Source organism: Hypanus sabinus, chromosome 15 (genome assembly GCF_030144855.1).
Source record: "Hypanus sabinus isolate sHypSab1 chromosome 15, sHypSab1.hap1, whole genome shotgun sequence".
NCBI lineage: Eukaryota > Metazoa > Chordata > Chondrichthyes > Myliobatiformes > Dasyatidae > Hypanus > Hypanus sabinus.
In genome coordinates this window covers 81,516,776-81,539,457 of record NC_082720.1, presented here as the reverse complement: position 1 = coordinate 81,539,457, position 22,682 = coordinate 81,516,776, and the positions used below count along the sequence as shown (strand labels likewise).

Sequence of the window (22,682 nt, the reverse complement as noted above, 5' to 3'; positions counted from 1 at the left end):
ATTTTGACATATTCCTTGCAGTTGGATATTACTCTTTGTCTTAACTGACCATCACACTTAGGTTCTCACCTTATGAGATAAAATCAATGTAGTAAATCAAATCACTGCCAAATTCCCTGAGGCTCTATCCCAGTAACCATGATCTTCAACATCTCTATGAATGACAATGTCACTGGGTTATAACTCAAGATATTTACTGATGATTGCACAGTTTATAACTTAGAATTAAAACAGTACATCCCTGTTATGGTAAGGTCAAGCCAACATTTAGGTATGGGATGACATGTGTGATGCACCATCAATAACTCTCGGAGATGGGAGGTGAATGATAGGCTTTTATTAGCAGCAAAAGGGAGCACGGCATCTCGGAGACTGAGGGAGGAGCAGTGCCTCCAATCGCCTTTATACAGGGGTCTGTGGGAGGAGCCACAGGAGCAGTCAGCAGAGGGGCGAGTCCAGACAGGTATACATAGTTTACCACAATGTGGCAAGTAGATTTCATGCTATGCAATTCTCATCTCCAACAAGAGCGGGTTAAAAAAAACATGTATACTTCACATTCACTGGCACTTCAGAACATCGCCTCAACGTTTACGTAAACACTATTCAATGCTTGCCCAGATGATTGCAACTTCTTCAACATTGAAAATACTCATGCTGTTGCAAGGAATAGCTAGCCTGCATGACTGGCACCCTATCTACTGCTCCATTCATTCATCATCTCCACCATCATCACACTGTGGCTATAGAGTACAATACCTGCATTGTGTGCTCTCTTCACTGACATAGGCTATTGCATCAAATCTGTGACCATTAAATTATACAGGAAAATCTGCAACTCCACTTCCTACAAGTTGTTATCAAAGTCACTAACAATAGTGATATGAAAGTCTACTTCTGTTAATTTGTTGTCTATTCTGGCATCCATACTGAACATTCAGGAACACTTTACCTTCATCTGAAGGAATGGAGTCCACCACTCACAAACATACTACCAGCAATTTATAGTAGCTAACAAACCTACCAGCCCACATATTTGGGTTCTGGGAGAAACCCAATGAGGCCATTGATAGCACTTGCAAACACCACACAATCAGAATCAGAGTGAGGATCAAATCCAGATCATTAGAGCAGGAAAGTGTCAGCTCTATTAGCAGTGCTATCGTATCACCACTGAACTCTACAGATCAGAAACATAAAATTCTGGAAGCAATATATTTTATACTCAACTCACCCCCCAGGTTTTCCATGACTGCTTATCAAAAAATGAATTCTACCCCTTAATTTTCTCTATAAACAAACCTGAGGCATTTTCTACATTAAAGCCACTTTTATTTAGGGCTGAAGATTATTTATTTAAAAAGATTAAATCATTAGGACTACATATACTTACCAATAGACTTTCTGCATTTGGTCAATCGTATCTGGGAGAGGAACATTAAATGTTTCTGGCAGAAACAAAACCACAATTGCTGCAGTCATTGTCAGCACTCCCATCACAATCAGTGACAGATTCTCCTGATAAGTATCTGACAAAATAAAATATATTTTACTTTATTTATTACAGATACAATATGAAAGAGCCCCTTCCAGCCCAATGAGCTGTGCCATCCTCTTTCTCACTTATTTTACTGTGGCCTAATGTCGGGACAATATAAATGACCAATTAACCTACTAACTGCTAGGTCTTTGGACTGCAGCACCTGGAGGAAACCCATGAGCACACAGGACCTTTCTTACAGAGGTTGCCGGAACTGAACTTTGAACTCCGATGCCCTGAGCTACCATAGTGTCAGGCTCAGTGCTACACAACTTCAAATTGAAACTCAGCAAATCAATATTTCAAGCATAGGGACTTCATGTGTCAGAGACCAAATGCACGCACATATATCCTCACTATATGTTTGAATTCAAAGTCATTTCTAATCTGGTTTACTTCCACTGTTCCTGATTTGGCTGCAATGTTATGTTTTCTGAAGGGATGATATGGGGAACTCATTTTAATCATCTGCTTGAAATTGGAACTGGAAATAATTTGCAATTTCTTTCTAATTTCCAATAATGCAATATAATACTCTGCACCATCATGTTAGTGAATAGTTTGAAAATTATTACAATGGTACAAGGACAAAGCCTTTCTTGATCTATTATTGTGGTTCTTTAGGAGATGGACATACCATTTGACATATTTTGTTTTTACAGCAGAATGCCTTGCATCCTTAGTATACATGATCATTGCGTGTTTTTAACTTGAAAGAAAGCGGGTGCTTCTACACAGGATCTACCACTTCTTTCTCAGCACTTACTCTAGTACTGACTGACAACTAAAGGATCTTTGCATTCTTCAATCTCTAAAATGGTCTCAACAGTTCAGATCTCCACCTAATCATAATGCATTTCCTCTATAGGGTCTAAAATTCAATATTCAAGTAGGTCACATCATGTTTACATACATGATAATTACAATGTTCAAAGATTAAATATAAACAACACACACAAAATGTTGGTGAACACAGGAGGCCAGGCAGCATCTATAAGGAGAAGCACTGTCGATGTTTCGGGCCGAGACCCTTCGTCAGGACAAACTGAAAGGAAAGATAGTAAGAGATAGTAAGAGGTTACTAGATTTCCTTTCAGTTAGTCCTGACAAAGTGTCTCGGCCCGAAACGTCGACAGTGCTTCTCCTTATAGATGCTGCCTGGCCTGCTGTGTTCCACCAGTATTTTGTGTGTGTTGTTTGAATTTCCAGCATCTGCAGATTTCCTCGTGTTTGCAAGATCAAGTTAACATTGTTTTTATCAGAGTACATACATGTCACTCCATATAACTCTGTAATTCATTTTCCTGTGAACATACTTAGCAAATCTGCAGAGCAGTAACTATAAACAGGATCAATGAGCAATAAACTGTGCAAATTCAAATATAAATAAATAACAATAAATAACAAGCATGAAATAACAAGATTGAGAGTCCTTAAAGTGAGACCATCAGTTGTGGGAATACCAGAAATTGAATGAGTGGATTTATCCCCTATTGTTCAAAAGCCTGATGGTTGAGGGGTAGTGACTGTTCTTAAAACTGATGGTGTGAGTCCTGAGGCACTTGTACCTTCTACCTGATGGCAGCAGTGAGAAAAGAGCAAGTCCTGGGTGGTGAGCTTTTCTATGGCAATGTTTCATGTGGATGTGCTCAATGGCTGAGAGGGTTTTATCCATGGTGTACTGGGCCAAAACTTTTGTAGGATTTTTGGCTGAAGGACACTGGTGTTCCCATACCAGGCTGTAATGTAGACAGTCAGCACACTTTCCACCACACATCTATAGCAGTTTTCCAAGGTTTTAGCTGACATGCCAAATCTCCCCTGAGGAAGTTGAGGCTCCGTCTTGCTTTATTTGTAATTATATTTATTGATAGGTCCAGGACGCGCCCTCTAAGATGATGACACCCAGGAATTTAAAGTTGCTGACCCTCTCCACCTCTGATCCTTCAAGAAGTACTGGCTCGTGGACTTGTGATTTCCCTCAGTTCCTTGGTCTTATTGACATTGACTCTGACTGATTCTGTTTTGTCTTTATACTGCTGTAATAATGGTGATTAATTGTTGCCTTACCAAGCAAAACAATGTAAGGTGAAATGACACTGCCGAGCCTGGATGCCATTGAACTCACTCCAACACCTGTGTTTCTCAGTGGGGTCGGATACAGTTCAGCGGTGTAGACAAAAGCCATGGAAAAAGCACATGAATTTCCCAATTTTCCAATTAATATCAGCACTGTGACAAGTATTGAAAAATCTAGAAAAAAACAGAAATAGTTGTAGAGTGGATAGAAAATGTTCCTGTTTACAGGTGATTGTCTGTATATATCTGTCCACATACTGGGTTAATTTTCTTAGTAACATGTTAGTTCCAATGTTAGCAAACATTGAGAAGTTCTGGTGTCTTTCCTCTGGCACTAAACTTAATGGAAAGAATAGAGTAGGTTTCTGGTGCCTAAGATCCTGTTTTAAAGATGCATGCAATACAATCATCATTATTAAACATTTTAGCCTGATATAGGTGAAATGCAATAAACAACAGCAGCTCATTTCTTCACAACAATATTAACTACAAAAACATATTAGAAACATAGAAAACCTACAGCATAATACAGGCCCTTCAGCCCACAATACTGTGTCGAACATGCACTTACTTTAGATATTACCTAGAGTTACCCACAGCCCTCAATTTTTCTAAGCTCCATGTACCTTTCCAGGAGTCTCTTAAGAGACCCTATCCTATCCGCCTTCACCACCATCACCAGCAGCCCATTCCACGAACTCACCACTCTCTGAGTAAAAAACTTACCCCTGACATCTCCTCTGTACCTGCTTCCACGCACCTTAAAACCGTGCCCTCTCATGTTGACCATTTCAGCCCTTTGTAGGTGGCCTACAGCAGTGTCAACAGATTTTACCAAGAGGGATTTCTCGCAGCTCAGTGGCAGTTATTTGAAAAGGGAGCTTTGAGACCCTTTGTCCATTGTATGTGGTCTATCAGTGGCTGTAACCGGAGCACCAATCGTGAGCTAGATAGCAGGGAAGGTTCAGGCATAAAAGGGAGACACCGCCTAGCGAAGCGGTCATCAACAGAGTGATCTGAGGCAGAGTGGTAGGGCTTTGGCTCATTCAGGCTTCAGCGATAACAGGTCAAGGTAAGCTAAGTTACCTGTGAGGAATAGAACCAGTAAGCATGTCTGTAAGGCTGGTGTTCTGTACTGGGTGTCAGATGTGGTAAGTCTGGAAAACTCCCAGTCTCCCGGATGGCCACATCTACGCTAGGTGCATCGAGCTGCAACTCCTTAAGCTCAGAAGGGTAGGGAAAGGAAGAAGGAAGCAGTAATAGGGGAGTCTATAGTTAGGAAGTCAGACAGGCAATTCTGTGGATGCAGGAAAGAAACACAGATGGTAGTTTGCCTCCCAGATACCAGGGTCCGGGATGTTTCTGATTGCGTCCATGATATCCTGAAGTGGGAAGGTGAACAGCCAGAGGTCATCGTACATATTGGTACCAACGACATAGTTAGGAAGAGGGAGGAGGTCCTGAAAACAGACTACAGGGAATTACAAAGGAAGTTGAGAAGCAGGACCTCAAAGGTAGTAATCTTGGGATTACTGCTAGTGACACATGTTACGTCCGTAGCCCCGTCCTTTGTAAGAATCGCCAGATCACTGTTGGGTTGAGTCAAACGGGGGGCCCAAGACACTAGGGGGAGACGTGCAGGATGTCACGTTTCTCCCCCCCCCCCCCCCCATAGCGATGTAAAGCTACGGGACATGGCCATTGTCTCTTGGAGACAGATTTGTGGATTGAGATGCTCTGCTACGTGAATGCCCTCGGGCAAAGTGGGCTGGTTGAGGGAGAGATTGCATCACCCCCAACCTGATTGACATCTATGACCCTGCGAGTCAGAATAAAAGAGGGGCTGTAGGAACAACCCCTTAGACACACCAGAAGAAATGCTAGCGATCCCGTAATAGCGGGAAGCCATTTGAAGGAAGCCATGTGCGTTCGGTTCCCTTGCCTGGGGGCTGGTGGCTGGTACCACGGAAAACGACTTGGAACTAACAACGGGGAACCAACTCCCCCGACTTAACGGATTGGCCTCATAAAAGACCCGGGCAAGTTTAAAACTGTCTCTCTTAAACCCAAAGAGCTGCAGCATGAAAGGACAGTGACTTCTATCTTTCCATCGGACAATACAATATCCCCTAGACAAACGATAGAGCTATTGCTTATTGATGATTATTATTATACCCGCATTTTTAGATTGAGTATTGACGATGTATATTATCTGGATGTCTGTATTAATCTTATTTTTGTGCCCCTTTATAAATAAAGACTTTTAAAAATAGTACCATCAGACTTCAATGAACCTCTCAATCTTTGCTGGTAAGTGATCCAGTTACGGGAATTTCGTAACACACGCGACAGTGAGTATAGGAATAGAGTGAGGTGGAGGATATTTTATAGCACATTTAGAAGAGAAGAAGTAGCTTTAAGTTGACAAAGAGGGGCAGATGAAAAAACAGAAACTGAGCTGTTGAGAGAGATATTGAGCATAATGGAGAGGGTGACTAGTTTTTAAGGTTATAGGTTTCAAGGTAACTATTGAAATGGATATGTACGGTTTGGAAATTAACATCAAAATTGATAAACGTTATTACAATATTGTAAGACAAAATCTAGCAAAGGTAGACTTGGAGCAGTTGTTTGCAGTTCAGTTTTCACTGGCAAGTGGGAGTCATTCAAAAGTAAATTAATGAGGGTTCAAGAGGATCATATCCCCAAAAGGGTGAAAGGTATGGACAGTGAATCCAAGGAGCTCTGGATGATAAGGAATGATGTAGGCTACACAAAAATATTGAGAACTCATATTGGGGTGATTCCTTCAGGAGTAGAGTAAGTGTTGATGTGGGGAGAGCTTAAAGTAATCCCCTGGTTTAAGACAATGCTTTATTTTATTAACACAGTTATGCTGTTGGGTACTTTTTCTGCAGATTTTCTTAAAGTGCCATGTATCCTTTTAATTACATTATACAATTTAGTAATTCAGTTGATTGATAACTTGGACTTGTTGAATTAGCCAATAGGATTTGTGTTGTTGGTCAGTAAGATGCCCCAGAACATTCCGGAGATATTGAGGGTAGGAGTTTTGGGGGAAGAAGGAGAAGAAAGAAAATACAAATAGGCAACAAGCGTAGCAGAAGAGCATTGAACTCATTTGGGAGGACAGATAGTGCTGTCAGAAAATCCTCATGCACACTTTGGTCTCACAGAGAAGATGCAGATAAACTTTCAGTTAGCTAGTTATCGCATGACCTTGGAGAAAGTTCAGCACTTTGTCCATGGATGTTGTGTAGATATTTATTTATGTTTCACTTGGACTGTCTTTTCAGGCAGAATAGTTTGGTACTGTGGGTAAATGAAGTGAAGCAAACTGAATTGATTACACAACAATAAGATCTAATAATTATGTGCTCGCTATAGGCTAATATTTATGTAATGGGGCCTTTTCTTTATTTTGTTTGTAGCAGCTTAAAATATTTTGTCAATTTCGAGTTAAGTTTATACAGATGTGAGATAAATTATTGCTTCCTGGTGAACGATAAATTTGCATGAGCGTGTCAGTGTTCATACAAGTAACAGCCTCATTTTCCCTGAAAGAAACATTCAAACTTTTATGTGTTGAGTTTATCTGAATCAAACTTACCCCAGATGTGTTTATTTATTGGGAATAGCCTTCTCATCATTATTCCCCATGCATTGCAGAGTTATGTTATTGTTAGGTTGGGTTCACAGTAATAGCTAGGTCATTACAAGCATACAGTGAGAGAGTTACATTAAGATAGAAATCAGGGAGACAATGAGGGGGCATAAAATATCAGTGACTGGAAAGCATTTCTTAGTACAGTACATTAAGGAGATCTGAGGTTGAAATCTGGTACAAAATGCCTTCATGGGCAGTGGAGATAAATACTCCCATGACATCAAAAAAGTAGGCAGTTCAACCCTTGAATTGTCAGTGCATAGAAACAAATGCATACAGAGCAAGTATTGGTAAATGATGTTGGTATAATTAGACGGTCAGCATGGACATGATGGGTCAAAGAGCCCGTTTCTGTGCTGTATGATTCTATAATATTAGGAAAACCAAAGGTCAAACAAGATAGTTTATAGAAGGTTGTAAAGGAAGAAAAGAAGTAGAAAGGAAGAAAAGTTCATTAAATAAACACCAGCGCGGGAGCTTTGGGGTGAAGGCCTAACTGTCACTGATGAAGTGAAGAGGGAGAAAAGCTATAGATATGTAACATGGGCAGGACAAGCAAAAGTAAATATGGCTCCATTACTTAAAGAAACAGGAGAATTTCCAGATGTAAGGAAATAGCAGGGAAATTACATAAATATTTTGTCTGTCATCACAAAAGACACAAAAAGACTGCCAAAAATACTATGGAGCAAAATGGTCTAATGATGAAGAAATGAAGGGAAGTTGTATTCGTAAAAATACAATTCCTAAGCCTAACTTCAGCAGAAAGGAAAGTATTGTAATCTATAGCAAGGATCTCTGAAATGGATATTATATTTGGACTAATACATATATTTGTAACTTATTGTAACTCTTTGAGAAAGTAATTGGGGAATAGCTAAGGAGGAAGCAGTGCATGCAACACACTTAGATTTTTGGAGACTTTTCATAAAATAAAATGTCTTTCTCAGGTGGGCAAGATGTGACAACAGCTTGGACCTCAACTATTCATGGTCTTTATGTCTAATTTGGCATATTCTAATTTACAAGATACAACAATGGATAAGTCTGTTTTCTAAAGGAAATATGAGAGGAAGATTGGATACAACTTGGTGTGAAAGCAGAGGAACTAATGTTGACAGACTAGTAAAACAAAGAAAATTGATGTTTATTAAGACGGAGCTCATGGTATCCAGCAATTTAACAAGTACAATATCTAACTGTAAGTACCGTGTGGTGAAAGATAATTGTTAGCTTATGTCGTTTATTTTTCATGTTAGAAGCTGATATTTAGAATTATGCAACATATTGTTTTAGATGAAAATTGAAGACCAGATCTATGAAAAGAATATATGGAGAACTCCATTACCTAAAGTGTGAATTTCAGGAACATTAATTATTCAAAGTTTTGTTTATACAAAGCTACTGGTTATTTATATCAGTAAGCAATTAATTAACTTGATAAAATTTACGAGTAGTTACAGTAACAGATCTATAATTTTTTCTACTTTGTTGGTGTATATGGATTCATTTTATTCAAAGCAGAAATCAATGTAATCTATTGCATTTTAAAAATGAACTGAACCATGTAAGGTGACTTTTGATGTATTGTTGTATGAGATTCTGCAGCTGATTGACCATTCAATGAAGCCTGTTTATTGGTAAACCTACCTGTTAATAAGCAGCAACAGAAGATAAGCCAATTAGTGGAGTGGGGATGGATCTGAGTGGATCAATTTATACAGGAATGATATAATGTTAGACAGTAGTTGTAAATTTATCACTGTGTGGATTATCCAGATTCAAAATGAGTTATAGCTGTGCTGTCCACACATGCCTTAGCTGACCTATATGCATGTATAGTATTTGTCAGAAGTGTAGGGTGTGGATAACCAGTTCAGAACAAAAACAATAAATTATTGTCATATGACTTAAGTTTGAAAGAATGTACTAATTTTACGGTTCATTCAAGGTATTCATAGAAATATAGGCAGGGCAGCAACTTTCATTTTGACTCTCACGCACATCTCCACTAGTCACAATTTGGTCTGTCAAGTATCAAGTAAAGTTCATTGTCATTTAATGACATACATATATAAACGAGACAATGTTTTTTCAAACCAGGTTGTAAAGCACATAACACACAAAACATACAATAACTTACAAAGGTAAGGATAAAATCAACAAGCGAATCACACATAAATAACAAAACTAAAGTGCATTAATATTAAAAACTACAAGATACAAACAGATTAACTGATGTCACTTTGAATGTGATGCACCCAGGAGTTCAGAAGCATCTCATTGTTAAAATCAGTGCAGTTAGTTAGACAATAGACAATAGACAATAGGTGCAGAAGTAGACCATTCGGCCCCTCGAGTCTGCACCGCCATTCTGAGATCATGGCTGATCATTCACTATCAATACCTAGTCCCTGCCTTGTCCCCATATCCCTTGATTCCTCTATCCATCAGATATCTATCTAGCTCCTTCTTGAAAGCATCCAGAGAATTGGCCTCCACCGTCTTCCAAGGCAGTGCATTCCACACCTCCATAACTCTCTGGGAGAAGAAGCTCTTCTTCAACTCTGTTTTAAATAACTGACCTCTTATTCTCAATCCATGCCCTCTGGTACTGGACTCTCCCAACATCTGGAACATATTTCCTGCCTCAATCCTATCAAATCCTTTAATTATCTTAAACGTTTCAATCAGATCCCCTCTCAATCTCCTCAATTCCAGCGTGTACAAGCCCAATCTCTCCAATCTCTCTGCGTAAGACAGCCCTGCCATCCCAGGAATCAACCTAGAGAATCTACGCTGCACTTCCTCAATTGCCAGAATGTCCTTCCTTAAACCTGGAGACCAAAACTGTACGCAATATTCCAGGTGTGGTCTCACCAGGGCCCTGTACAAATGCAAAAGGACATCCTTGCTCTTGTACTCAATTCCCCTTGTAACAAAGGCCAACATTCCATTTGCCCTCTTCACTGCCTGTTGCACTTGCTCATTCACCTTCATTGACTGGTGAACTAGGACTCCTAGGTCTCTTTGCATTTCTCCCTTACCTAACTCTACACCGTTCAGGCAATACTCTGCCCTCTTGTTCCTGCTCCCAAAGTGGATAACTTCACATTTATTCACATTGAATGACATCTGCCAAGTATCTGCCCACTCACCCAGCCTATCCAAGTCTCCCTGTATTCTCCTAACGTCCTCTTCGCATGTCACACTGCCACCCAGTTTAGTATCGTCAGCAAACTTGCTGATATAGTTTTCAATGCCCTCATCTAAATTGTTGACATAAATCGTAAAGAGCTGCGGTCCCAATACAGAGTCCTGTGGTACCCCACTAGTCACCTCCAGCCAGTCCGAGAAACACCCATTCACTGCTACCCTTTGCTTTCTATCTGCCAACCAGTTTTCTATCCATGTTGAAACCCTGCCCCCAATGCCATGAGTTCTGATTTTACTCACCAATCTCCTATGTGGCACCTTATCGAATGCCTTCTGAAAATCTAGGTACACAACATCCACTGGCTTACCCTCGTCTAACATCCTTGTTACACCCTCAAAAAACTCCAACAGATTAGTCAAGCATGATCTGCCCTTGGTAAATCCATGCTGGCTTGGCCTAATCCTATTTCTGCCATCAAGATGTGCCACTATTTCGTCCTTAATAATGGACTCAAGCATCTTCCCCACGACTGACGTTAGGCTAACAGGGTGATAGTTCTCCGTTTTCTCCTTCCCTCCCTTCTTGAAAAGTGGGATAACATTAGCCACTCTCCAATCTTCAGGAACTGATCCTGAATCTAAGGAACATTGGAAAATGATTACCAATGCATCCGCAATTTCCTGAGCCACCCCTTTTAGAACCCTCGGATGCAGACCATCTGGACCCGGGGATTTATTAGCCTTCAGTCCTACCAGTCTACTCATCACAGTTTCTTTCCTAATGTCAATCTGTCTCAATTCCTCTGATATCTTATGTCCCTGGCCTATCCATACATCTGGGAAATTGCTTGTGTCCTCCGTTGATGGAAAGAATGTGAAGAATTTCAGAGTTGTTGACATATTGTACCAGTATACCAAAACTTCTCAGAAATACAGCTCCTGTATATTTTAACTGATCACAGGATACTTCTTTATAATGCTCATTAGCAAATATCACAATAGGATCAATATAGAAGCAGTATAAAATTTACGTGATTGGATGAGCTGAATGAAGAGCAGGATGCTTCCACCAAGAAAGAGAATGCATGAAAGGTTGATCTTGCGTGGAAACTTCTGGAAGAGAAGCCATGTTGCTACGTTGGCTGGAATCTCTGAGGCAGCAAAGAGGAAACAATTGAGATAGTCATCACCATGGAGATTTGGTATGTTCAATGACAGGCCATAGTATCCAATTGATATAATCATCCTGCAAAAACAAATTTGAATACTCTTATAAAGCATATTCTTATGTAATTCCTTCTTTATTTTTTAGAATTTCATTAATGTGATTTCATGTTGTCCAGAGAGGTTCTGATATGCAGCTTTTGCAGAATTATTTTAGTCACATTCACTATCCTCAATAGAAGCTTTGTAACTGGACAGTAAAATAAATTGTACTGAAATTTATCATGTTGTAATTTCCCGTTTTCCTGACAAAGAATTACTAAATTTCTGCAAAAAATACACTCTCTATAGGGGATATTAATAACTTCAGGTGGGCTGACAAAAAGGAGTTATTGATTTCAATAACCAAATCAGATGAAATGAAACTAAGGAGTTAAAAAAATCTGAAATCTGTTGGGTTAACCCTACTACTGACATCATTTATATCTATAATATTACTGGGCTGAGAAGTGGCAGGTGGACTTCAACCCAGATAAGTGTGAAGTGGTCCATTTTGGTAGGTCCAATTTGAACACAGAATATAATATAAATGGTAAGACTCTTGGCAGCGTGGGTCTGAAAGATCTTGGAGTCCAAAGGTAAGGAGGCATGGGATCCAAGGAGACCTTGCTTTGTGGATCCAGAATTGGTTTCCCCACAGAAGGCAAAGGGTGGCAGTAGATGGTTCATATTCTGCATGGAGGTCGGTGACAAGTGGTGTTCCACAGGAATCTGTTCTAAGACTCTTGGCAGTGTGGAGGATCTGAGAGATCTTGGAGCCAATATTGATAGGGCACTCAAAGTTGCTGCACAGGTTGACAATGTTGTTAAGAAGGGATATGGCGTGTTGGCATTCATCAAGCATGGGATTGAATTCAAGAGCCATGAGGTAATATTACAGCTATATAAGACCTTGGTCAGACTCCACTTGGAGTACCATGTTCAGTTCTGGTCACCTCACTACAGAAACGATGTGGATACTATAGAGAGAGTACAGAGGAGATTTAGAAGGATGTTGCCTGAATTGGAGGCATACCTTATGAGATTAGGTTGAGTGAACTTCTCCTTTTCTCCTTGGAGTGACGGAGGATGAGAGGTGACCTGATAGAGGTGTATAAGATGGTGAGGAGCATTGAACATGTGGATAGCCAGAGCATTTTTCCCAGGGCAAAAATGGCTAATGTGAGGGGGCATAGTTTTAAGGTGCTCGGAAGTAGGTACTGAGGGGATGTCAGGGGTAAGTTTTTCACATGAGAGTGGTGGTGTGTAGAATGCACTGCCAACAGCGGTGGTGGAAGTGGAAACAATAGGGTCTTTTAGGAGCCTCTTAGATTGGTACCTGGAGCTGAGAAAAATAGAGGGCTACGCGGTAGGGAAATTCTACGCAGTCTCCAGCTTAGGTTACATGGTCGGCACAACATTGTGGGTCTAAGCACCTGTAATGCACTGCAAATTTTTATGTTCTATGTTCTCTCACTCTCCACCCCAAGCCAGATTCTTTACTGACTTATTACAACTTTAATCAATAATTGGAGTTCAATCACTAAGTACATTTTAATTAAATTGGCATAACAAATTAAGTTCTTATTCTACTTTTGCAACATGTTACCAAATGCAAATTGATTTTTATTTATCCTGAGGCATTTTGCATCTGCATGATAAAATAGATGAGTACTCCATACATTGACATAAATATGATGTCCCAACTTAGTGTTGGCTCAAGGTAAAGAAGTACCTCTTTTCCAAAGTTTAGTTGCAAAAGGGAAAAGGAAAAAGCTGAACTTGCAGTTAAAAAAACATAAAGGAAATCAACATGCTTTGAAAGGGGAAATTAAGGACTATAGTACAAACTTTGTTTCTAAATGTATGTCAAGGTGCAAGAGAACAGGAAGAAAGAAAATCAAAGAGTAGAATTAAAACAGGTAATTGGTTAGTTATTCAGTAATGTTCACTCTCAAAACTGAAGTGTTTTACTTAAATGAAAAGATAAGTATGTCACACCATAGCCTTGGCAGGTATAGGAACAGACGATATGGGAATGTACTTAATTTTGGAGGGCAAATTATGATGCTATTAGACAGGAACTTGGGAGTGTAAATTGGGAATGGACGTGGTCATGAAATCCACAAAGGAAATGTTGAAGTTGTTGAGGAATCATTTTCACAGAGGCAGGGAAAAGATGGCAAGATGAAGGAATCATGATGATCAAAAGATGTGGATTACCTAGCCAAGAGGGAGAAAGAAGCATACTTAAGTTTTAAGATCAGACATGGCTCTAGAGAGATACAAGGTTGTCAGGAAGGTGCTAAAGAATGGAATTAAGTATGATAGAAAGGGGCATGATAATGTATTGGCAAGTAGGATTATGAAACACCCCAAAGCATTCTACATATATGTGAAGAATAAAAGGGTGTTCACTGGTGAGGGAGCCCTTGACATTTGTGAGTACAGTATAATATAGGCTGATATGCTAGAACAAGTTGACATTAAGAAGGAGGATGTGCTAGAACTTATAGGCTCATTCGGAGAGTCATGAGGTATGGGAACCAGGGAAACTAATCTGTGTGGATGCAGAAATGGCTTGGCAATTGAAGGCAGGTGGTAGTAGATTGAGAGTGCTCTGCCTGGAGGTCAGTGACCAGTGGTGTTCCACAGAGATCTGTTCTGGGACCCTTGATGTTCATGACTTTTATAAATGACTTGAATGAGGAAGTGGAAGGGTGGGTTAGTATGTTTGCAGCTGACATGGGAGGTGGTTGGAGTTGTGGATGATGTAGAAGTTTGCTGTAGGTTAAAATGAGTCATTGGCAGTATGCAGAACTGGTCTGAGAAGTTGCAGATGGAGTTCAATCTGGAAAAGTGTGAAGTGATTCATGTTGGAAGGTCACATTTGAAGACAGTATACAGGGTTAATGGCAGGATCCTTAGCAGAGTGGAGGAACACAGTGATTTTTGGGTACATGTCCAGAGATCCCTCAAAGTTCCCACTCAAGTTGATAGGTTTGTTAAGAAGGCATATCATGTGTTGACCTTCATTACATGGAGATCAAGATCAAGAGCCGTGAAGTAGTGTTGCAGCTCTATAAAACTTCAGTTAAGACACATTTGGATTTCTGCAAATGCTGGAAATCCAGAACAGCACACACAAAATGCTAGAAGAACTCAACAGATCAGGTAGCATCTATGAAAATTGATAAACAGCCAATGTTTTGGCTGAAAGGAAAGGGGAAGATGCCAGAATATTGTGATCATTTCTGGTCATCTTTTTATAGAAGGGATGCTGAAGGTTTAGAAAACGTTAAGAGGAGATTTAACAGGATGCCCCTGGATTAGAGAGCATGTCTTGTGAGGATACACTGAGCAAGTTAGGTCACTCTTCTGAGAGGGGGAGGTGACAGATGACAAGATAGAGATGTACAAGATGATAGGAGGCATCAATCAAGCGGTCTACCAGAGGCATTTTCCCAGGGCAAAAATTGCTAATACAAGAGACCATAATTTTAAGATGATTGGAGGAACATATAGTGGGGTATGCCAGAGGTAAGTATTTTACAGAGTGATGGGTGTGTTGATTACATTGCCAAGTGTGGCGGCAGAAGCAGATGCTTGAGGGACATTTAAGAATCTCTTAGAAAGGCACATGATTGACAGTAAAATGGAGGGCAATGCAGGAGGGAAGGGTTAGATGATCTTAGTGTAGGTTAAAGGGTCACCACAACATTATGGGCCAAAGTGCTTGTTCTGTGCTGTAATGTTCTATATTTTATGTTCCACATTATCAAATTGATAAGGAAAAAGTGATAAAAATTGAAGCATATTTTGTAATAATTTGTTTTTGTTTAAATTAATGCCTACGGAATGTGCATTCAGAACCAAGAGCAAAACATCATGGATGTCTCAGCTGTACGGGGAAGAATGTGAAAGGTCATGAGAGTAATAGTGAATTGGATTGGTAAGGAGCGCAGACAGACTTAGTGATGGAGCAGTCCTGAGATAGCATGTACCAAGTATCAAGAGCATCAAAGAGTAACTGCAAAGTTGTTGAGAGGGACTGGGGAGATAGGTTGGAGTGTGAACAGCCAGAGGCTGTAGCAATATGCTACCAATGGTATCGGAGGAAGCAGAGAAGATACCTAGAATAGTCATTAGAATATCTCATGACAGCAATCTCCACATTCATGGTGCAGCAGAACTTTAGATATTTTATACATTCTGTTTTATAACTAGATATCTACCATCTCCAGTATATCATTTCTCTCAATTCCAGGACTCTTTCTTTCTGCTCTGTTTCCATTCATTTCCCTCTATTTACATCAGTTCTGTGGAGAAAATACAACTGCAGATGCTGGAAATCCCAAATAATAAACAGACAACTACTGGACTCAGATGGTTGGACAGCTTATGCAGGGGAAAACTGAAAAAATGTTTCATGTTGATGACCTATCAGAACAGGAAAATGTTGTTTAAGTTATAGAGAAAGGTGTTGTGGGAGGAACAAAGACAACACTGGTTCTGTCAATTGAGAAAGGGTGATGAAGGCTTCTAAATATCACATGATCTGTCAGAGATTAAGTGAATAAAAGCAGATCAATGGAAACAGAGGAGAGAGAAAACCACTGTAGATCTGGAATTGTGAGATATAAAGCACTACAGATTGTGAAAATGTGGAAGTAAAATATAATGCTAAAAAATACTCTGCAGGTCGGGCAGCCTGCATGATATTCCATGGATATGGTAAACAGTCTTGACTACAGTCCTATTCAGGCTTCCTCTCTCACCTTTTTTCTCCTACAATGAAGACTCTATGAGTGCTTCCTGCTCTTGCAGAAAACTCGACATTGCATCATTTTTGCTCCCATTTTACATATTGCTCTCATTTGCACTAGGTCCAGCGGATCCTTCTTTTCCTCAACTTCCTTTCCCTTTCTCAGGGGATACATCACAAGCTCACATATTACCTCAATTATCATGACTGAATTTTTTTCCACCTATTTCCTGTAAAGACTCCATTCCATGTCCCTGTTGTTTTCTATCTCTTTCATATAATTTATGACCCATACGAACACTGCTATTCTGTTTTACTTCTTCCTCACGATATGGTCTCTCAACTATATTTATTTTACCCCTGTACTTCTGCTCTCATCTCCTCTCTGTACAACCAGAGCTGGAAGAGAGTTTCACTTGCCCTCCACTTGCACCTGACTGCCTTCACATTCAATGATTCCTATCCTAGAAGTTCCACTACCTTTAATATGATAGCAGCACCAGGCACACTTTCTCCTTCTCCTTCAGCATTTCAAAGGCACCTTTCCAACTGTGATTTGCGATTCAATCTTCCATTTCAACCAACATCCATGCTCCTTGCAGAAGCTTCCCAATACAGTTAAAGGTAATGCAATACTTGCCCTTTTAACTCTTCCCACCATCCAACAGACTAAACACTTTCACTGAAGTAGCAAGCACGTCTTACAAGTCAGCTTACAGTATTTAGTGCTCATGATGTTAACCCTCCACATTGGTGACTTGATGATCACTCTCCGTTCAATCTACAAAGAGGACCTGAACATCCCATTTTGCCTGTCACTTTTATTCAAGATGCAACTTAAGCCCCTGAGTTTGGCCTCCTACAATTTTATTCAGGTTGACAAGGGGATAGTAAACTCATATAGATTCAGAAAAGCAGAGCTAGACAGAAACCCACCATGAATCTTCATGCAATGGTGTAATTGGAGACCACATTGATTCAAGCACATGGACCTTTTAACTCTGTCACATACATCCATGGCAGATTGTATTTTCAGAGACAAACATTGTGAATAAATTAAGAAGATGATATTTTTGAAAAGGTGGGCTTTCTAGATATAAGCACCTACTCACAGATGTCCAGATTTAGTTTAATCTGATCATTCAGCTACAGACCTCAGATCCTTGGTAATGAATGCCATGGATCAAAGAGACAAATTCCAGAGGTGAAGTTTAAAGTCACAAGGCAAGATTTAAACATTATATCGTCAAATGCTGATGAAACTGAAATCACAGCATTCACCTCAATGTCTCTCCAATATCCTCAGGGCACAAATTAGAAGTATGATAAATTCTGTCTATTTTCCCAGATGAGTGCAACTCCAGCACATTCTCACAATTCAACATCAACTCGAATGAAGTAGCTGACTTATTTGGCACAGGAATCACCACTTTAAGTACTCCCTGCCTCTGGCAGCAGCTTTAGTGTTTGCCAGCCACAATATGCATTGCTGTTAATCATCTTGGCTCCTTTGGCAACACATCCCACCAGGAGCAGCAGCTAAATGAAAACCCTGCACCTGCAGTTTCTCCATCCTTTAATAGTTGCTGGGCTCTAAATCCTGGATCTCTCACAACAATATTACTGTGGATGCAACTTCACAGAAGATTGTAAGGGTTCAAAAAATTCCACACTAGGCAATTAATGCTGGATTTATCAGCAATGCCCACTTCCCAATACAAACCGTTAACTCTTCAATAAAGACTTCTGAATAGAAGGGCTTTCTTTTTCTTCTTCACTAAGTTTAGGATCTCTTCGGCTGTCCGGGATCCTCTTACCTTACTATCCTTGTTCTTACTCACTGAAATATACAAATCCTGTATACAAATCAGCTGGTCTTTAAACAACTCCTACATGCCAGAAGTGGACTTGTCTGACAACAGCAGCTCCCAATCATGCATCATTGATTCCAGTTTAGCCTGGAATCTCCACTTCAGCTGTAAGTTAGCTTTCTGTAGATCATACCCCCACCTTTGGTAGCATTCTTGTTCTCCTGACTTGAATGCCTTGATCTGCAGATTTGATTGGTCTTTAGCAAATTTCAGAATTCATGGTTCATGAAAACCACCAGGTTCAAGAACAGTTACTAACCCTCAACAATCAGGCTCTGGAACAAAAGAGGATAGCTGCACTCTTCTTTTGAGATGATCCCACAACCAATGATCTCACTATAAGGACTCTTTATTTTGTTATTTCATGTTCTTGTTATTTATTGCTGTTTATTTATATTTATATTTGCACAGTTTGTTGACTTCAATGCTCTACTTGATCTTTAATTGATCTTGTTATAGCTACTAGTCTATAGATTAGCTGAGTATGCCTGCAGAATCCCAGGGTGGTATATGGTGACATACAGTATAGATACTCAGATAATAAAATGTACTTTACGCTTGTTACTATTCCTTTTCATGCTCTGTGGTGCATCATGGAGCATGTTTTTGCCATTTTCATAGCATTTTGACGGTTCTTTTTTAAGAGGCCAAGTTGCTAGCTTGACACTCAACCCAGCACAGCTGGGAAGCGTGCAGGTGGTCAGCTGGATTTGATCTTGGGACCATTCACCTCAAAGTCTGGTGCTGATGCCTCTACATTACTGGCCAGCTTACTTTACCCTCAGCTCCTTATTTATTCTATTACAATTTGTCCACCCCCAATTTAGTATCTTCCCACTAGATCAAAATTTATTCTTTTTCCATCTTTTTATTATCATTATTAATAACAACAAAATAAAATTGGTACATAGATAATAGGATTACAAACATACATATTTCAACTAACTATAAAAGATTACAAGAATAATGATTACATTATAAATGAATATTTCCACATTGTAAATGACACAATATACAAATAGACAAGGCAAACCTAGGTGTATCATAATATAGAATAAAAAGAAAAAAGAAAAAGGAAAAAAGAAAAAAAATCATTATGCAAAAAAACTAATCTAAAAATCTAATAACTAATAGAAGAAAAAAAAACAAAAAAGAGAAAAAAAATTAAAAAGAGAAAAAAAAGGGCTGTTTATAATATCTCACAAAACTACAAAATCATCAGTGTCACCAGCTCCGATCCTCTTGACATATATGAAATCAAAACTGGAAAATCAAATAGGCCTGGAACCGGGTCCTATTACATCATATGAAAATATTGAATAAATGGTCTCCATATCTTTTCAAATTTAATAGAAGTGTCAAATACACCACTTCTAATTTTTTCTAAATTTAAACATAACATAGTTTGAGAAAACCAATGAAATACAGTAGGAGGATTAATTTCCTTCTAATTCAACAAAATAGATCTTCTAGCCATTAGTGTAAGAAATGCAATCATTCGACAAGCGGAAGAAGATAAATGAAGTGAGTCCATCATTGGTAAACCAAAAATTGTGGTAATAGGATGGGGTTGTAAATCAATGTTCAATATCGCAGAGATAATATCAAAAATATCTTTCCAATATTTTTTCAAAAGCGGACACGACCAGAACATATGAGTTAAAGACGCTATTTCAGATTGACATCTATCACAAATAGGATTTATATAGGAATAAAAATGAGCCAATTTATCCTTGGAAATATGAGCCCTATGTACGACCTTAAACTGTATTAGTGAATGTTTGGCACATATAGATGATGTATTAACTAATTGAAGAATTTGATCCCAATTCTCAATAGGAATAATAAGGTTAAGCTCTCTTTCCCAATCATTTTTTGTCTTATAAAGGGGCTCTGAACGTATCTTCATAATTATATTATAAAGTTTTGATATAAGCCCTTTCTGAAAGGGGTTTAATTCAAACAAATTCTCCAAAATGCCTGAAAACACAAAGTTTGGAAAAGTAGGAAGTACAGTATTTAAAAAATTCCTAATCTGTAAATATCTAAAAAAATGAGATCGAGGCAAATTATATTTATTAGATAATTGCTCAAAAGACATAAAACAATTATCCAAAAATAAATCAGAAAATCGTAGTAATCCTTTAGTCTTCCAAGCCAAATAAGCTTGGTCTATAATTGAAGGGTGGAAAAAACAATTGGATACAATAGGAATATTTAAAACAAACTGAGTCAAACCAAAAAATTTCCGAAATTGAAACCATATACGTAAAGTATATTTAACTATCGGGTTGTCAATTTGTTTCGGCAATTTCGAAAGAGCAAAAGGAAGGGATGTCCCCAAAATAGAACCCAGTGCAAAACCTGGTATCGATTTAATTTCCAGGCTCACCCAATGAGGTCTAAAAGATCCATCCCAATCTTTCAACCAACATATCAAATATCTGATATTAACTGCCCAATAATAAAATCTAAAATTAGGCAATGCTAATTCACCTTCCTTCTTTGCCTTCTGTAAGTATATTTTACCTAACCTGGGATTTTTATTCTGCCATATATATGTGGAAATTTTTGAATCAACATTAGTAAAAAAAAGATTTCGGAATAAAAATTGGTACCACTTGAAAAATATATAAAAACTTGGGTAAAATAACCATCTTAATAGTGTTAATCCGACCTATCAAAGATAAAGATAATGGTGACCACTTAGTAAACAAACATTTAATCTGATCAATTAAGGGTACAAAATGAACCTTAAATAAGTTTATGGTTTTTTGTGATTTTAATCCCTAAGTAAATAAAAGAGGCATTAACTAATTTAAAAGGTAAGTTTCCATAAATTGGGACCTGTCTATTTAAAGGAAACAATTCACTCTTATTAAGATTCAAGTTATAGCCAGAAAAATCACTAAATTGAGCCAACAATGATAAAACTACAGGAATGGATTGCTCAGGATTGGAAATAAATAATAATAAATCCACGATTAATACCAAGAACATCCTGTGATTCTCTGATAGCAATTGCCAAAGGTTCTAAAGCAATATCAAATAATAGTGGACTAAGAGGACAGCCTTGTCTAGTGTTCCGAAATAAACGAAAAAAGGGAGATCTTTGATTATTAGTAAACACCGAGGCTACTGGGGTATGATAAATCAGTTTAATCCAGGAAATGCAAAATTTATTCTTTATCATAACTATCTTAGAACATAATGAGTTATGGTCATTGTTTCAAAAATATTGACCTGTTGCCAGCTGGTGGTGTACTGGCATCAGCATCAGACTTCGTGGTGAATGGTCCCGAGTTTGAATTCAGCAGGCTTCCTGCACACTTTCCACCCATGCTACGTTGAGCATTGAGCTAGCAACTCGGCCTTGTAAAATAGACAATAGACAGTAGGTGCAGGAGTAGGCCATTTGGCCCTTCTAGCCAGCACCTCCATTCACTGTGATCATGGCTGATCATACACAATCAGTACCCCGTTCCTGCCCTCTCCCCATATCCCTTGACCCCGCTATCTATAAGAGCTCTATCTAACTCTCTCTTGAATGCATCCAGAGACTTGGCTTCCACTGCCTTCTGAGGCAGAGCATTCCACATATCCACCACTCTCTGGGTGAAAAAGTTTTTCCGCATCTCTGTTCTAAATGGCCTACCCCTTATTCTTAAACTGTGACCTCTAGTTCTGGACTCACCAATCAGCGGGAACATGCTTCCTGCCTCCAGTGTGTCCGATCCCTTAATAATCTTATACGTTTCAATCAGATCCCCTCTCATCCTTCTAAATTCCAGTGTATATTAGCCCAGTCGTTCCAATCTTTCAACATATGACAGTCAAATAAAAAGGGTCAAATGTTACGAAACCGGTAAAAAAGTCGCCCGATATACCACAAGGTATGTAAATGGCCAACAACCGTAACAGGTCTGTAACCTGGATGAACTAATTTCTGATAACTAGGTCAGTATCTTTTCTTTTCTAGTTGGACTCTCCACATACTGTTCCAAGCACCCCTCATGGATTCACTGGTGGAAATCCAACCTCTAAACTTCTTGTTTTAATAAAGTTCCAATCAAAACTTGGAAGTGAAATTCCCCTTCTGTGACAAGTCTGTTGTTTCTGCACTTTTCCATAATCTGCTCCCCCACATCTTAGGCTATTGTGGGGAGGTGGGTGGGTGCTGTTACAGCATATAATCTCATCAGTTTAACTGCACCCGTCAGTGTAATTTCAGTGTAACTTACCCCATCACTGCAATGTTCCCACAACCTATGGGCTCACATAGGTGACACTGTGCAAGTGAGGCTTTGAGTGGCATATAGCTTAATTCAGAGAACTGTGAGATGTTGCATTTTGAGAAGAGAAATCACATTCGGACTTTCA

At 39.1% G+C, this 22,682-nt stretch overlaps 1 protein-coding gene across 1 annotated transcript in view; it reads right to left on the bottom strand.

Annotated features, from left to right (window-relative positions):
- Positions 1-22,682, bottom strand: part of LOC132405630 (organic cation/carnitine transporter 2-like) — a 106,053-nt gene that overhangs the window by 41,152 nt on the left and 42,219 nt on the right. Inside the window, exons 7-9 of the mRNA XM_059990591.1 lie at positions 11,495-11,709; positions 3,611-3,793; positions 1,394-1,529 (exon numbers count right to left, since the gene is read on the bottom strand). Of these exons, the coding sequence (XP_059846574.1) occupies positions 1,394-1,529; positions 3,611-3,793; positions 11,495-11,709 (534 nt within the window). The remainder of the gene's footprint in view (positions 1-1,393; positions 1,530-3,610; positions 3,794-11,494; positions 11,710-22,682) is intronic.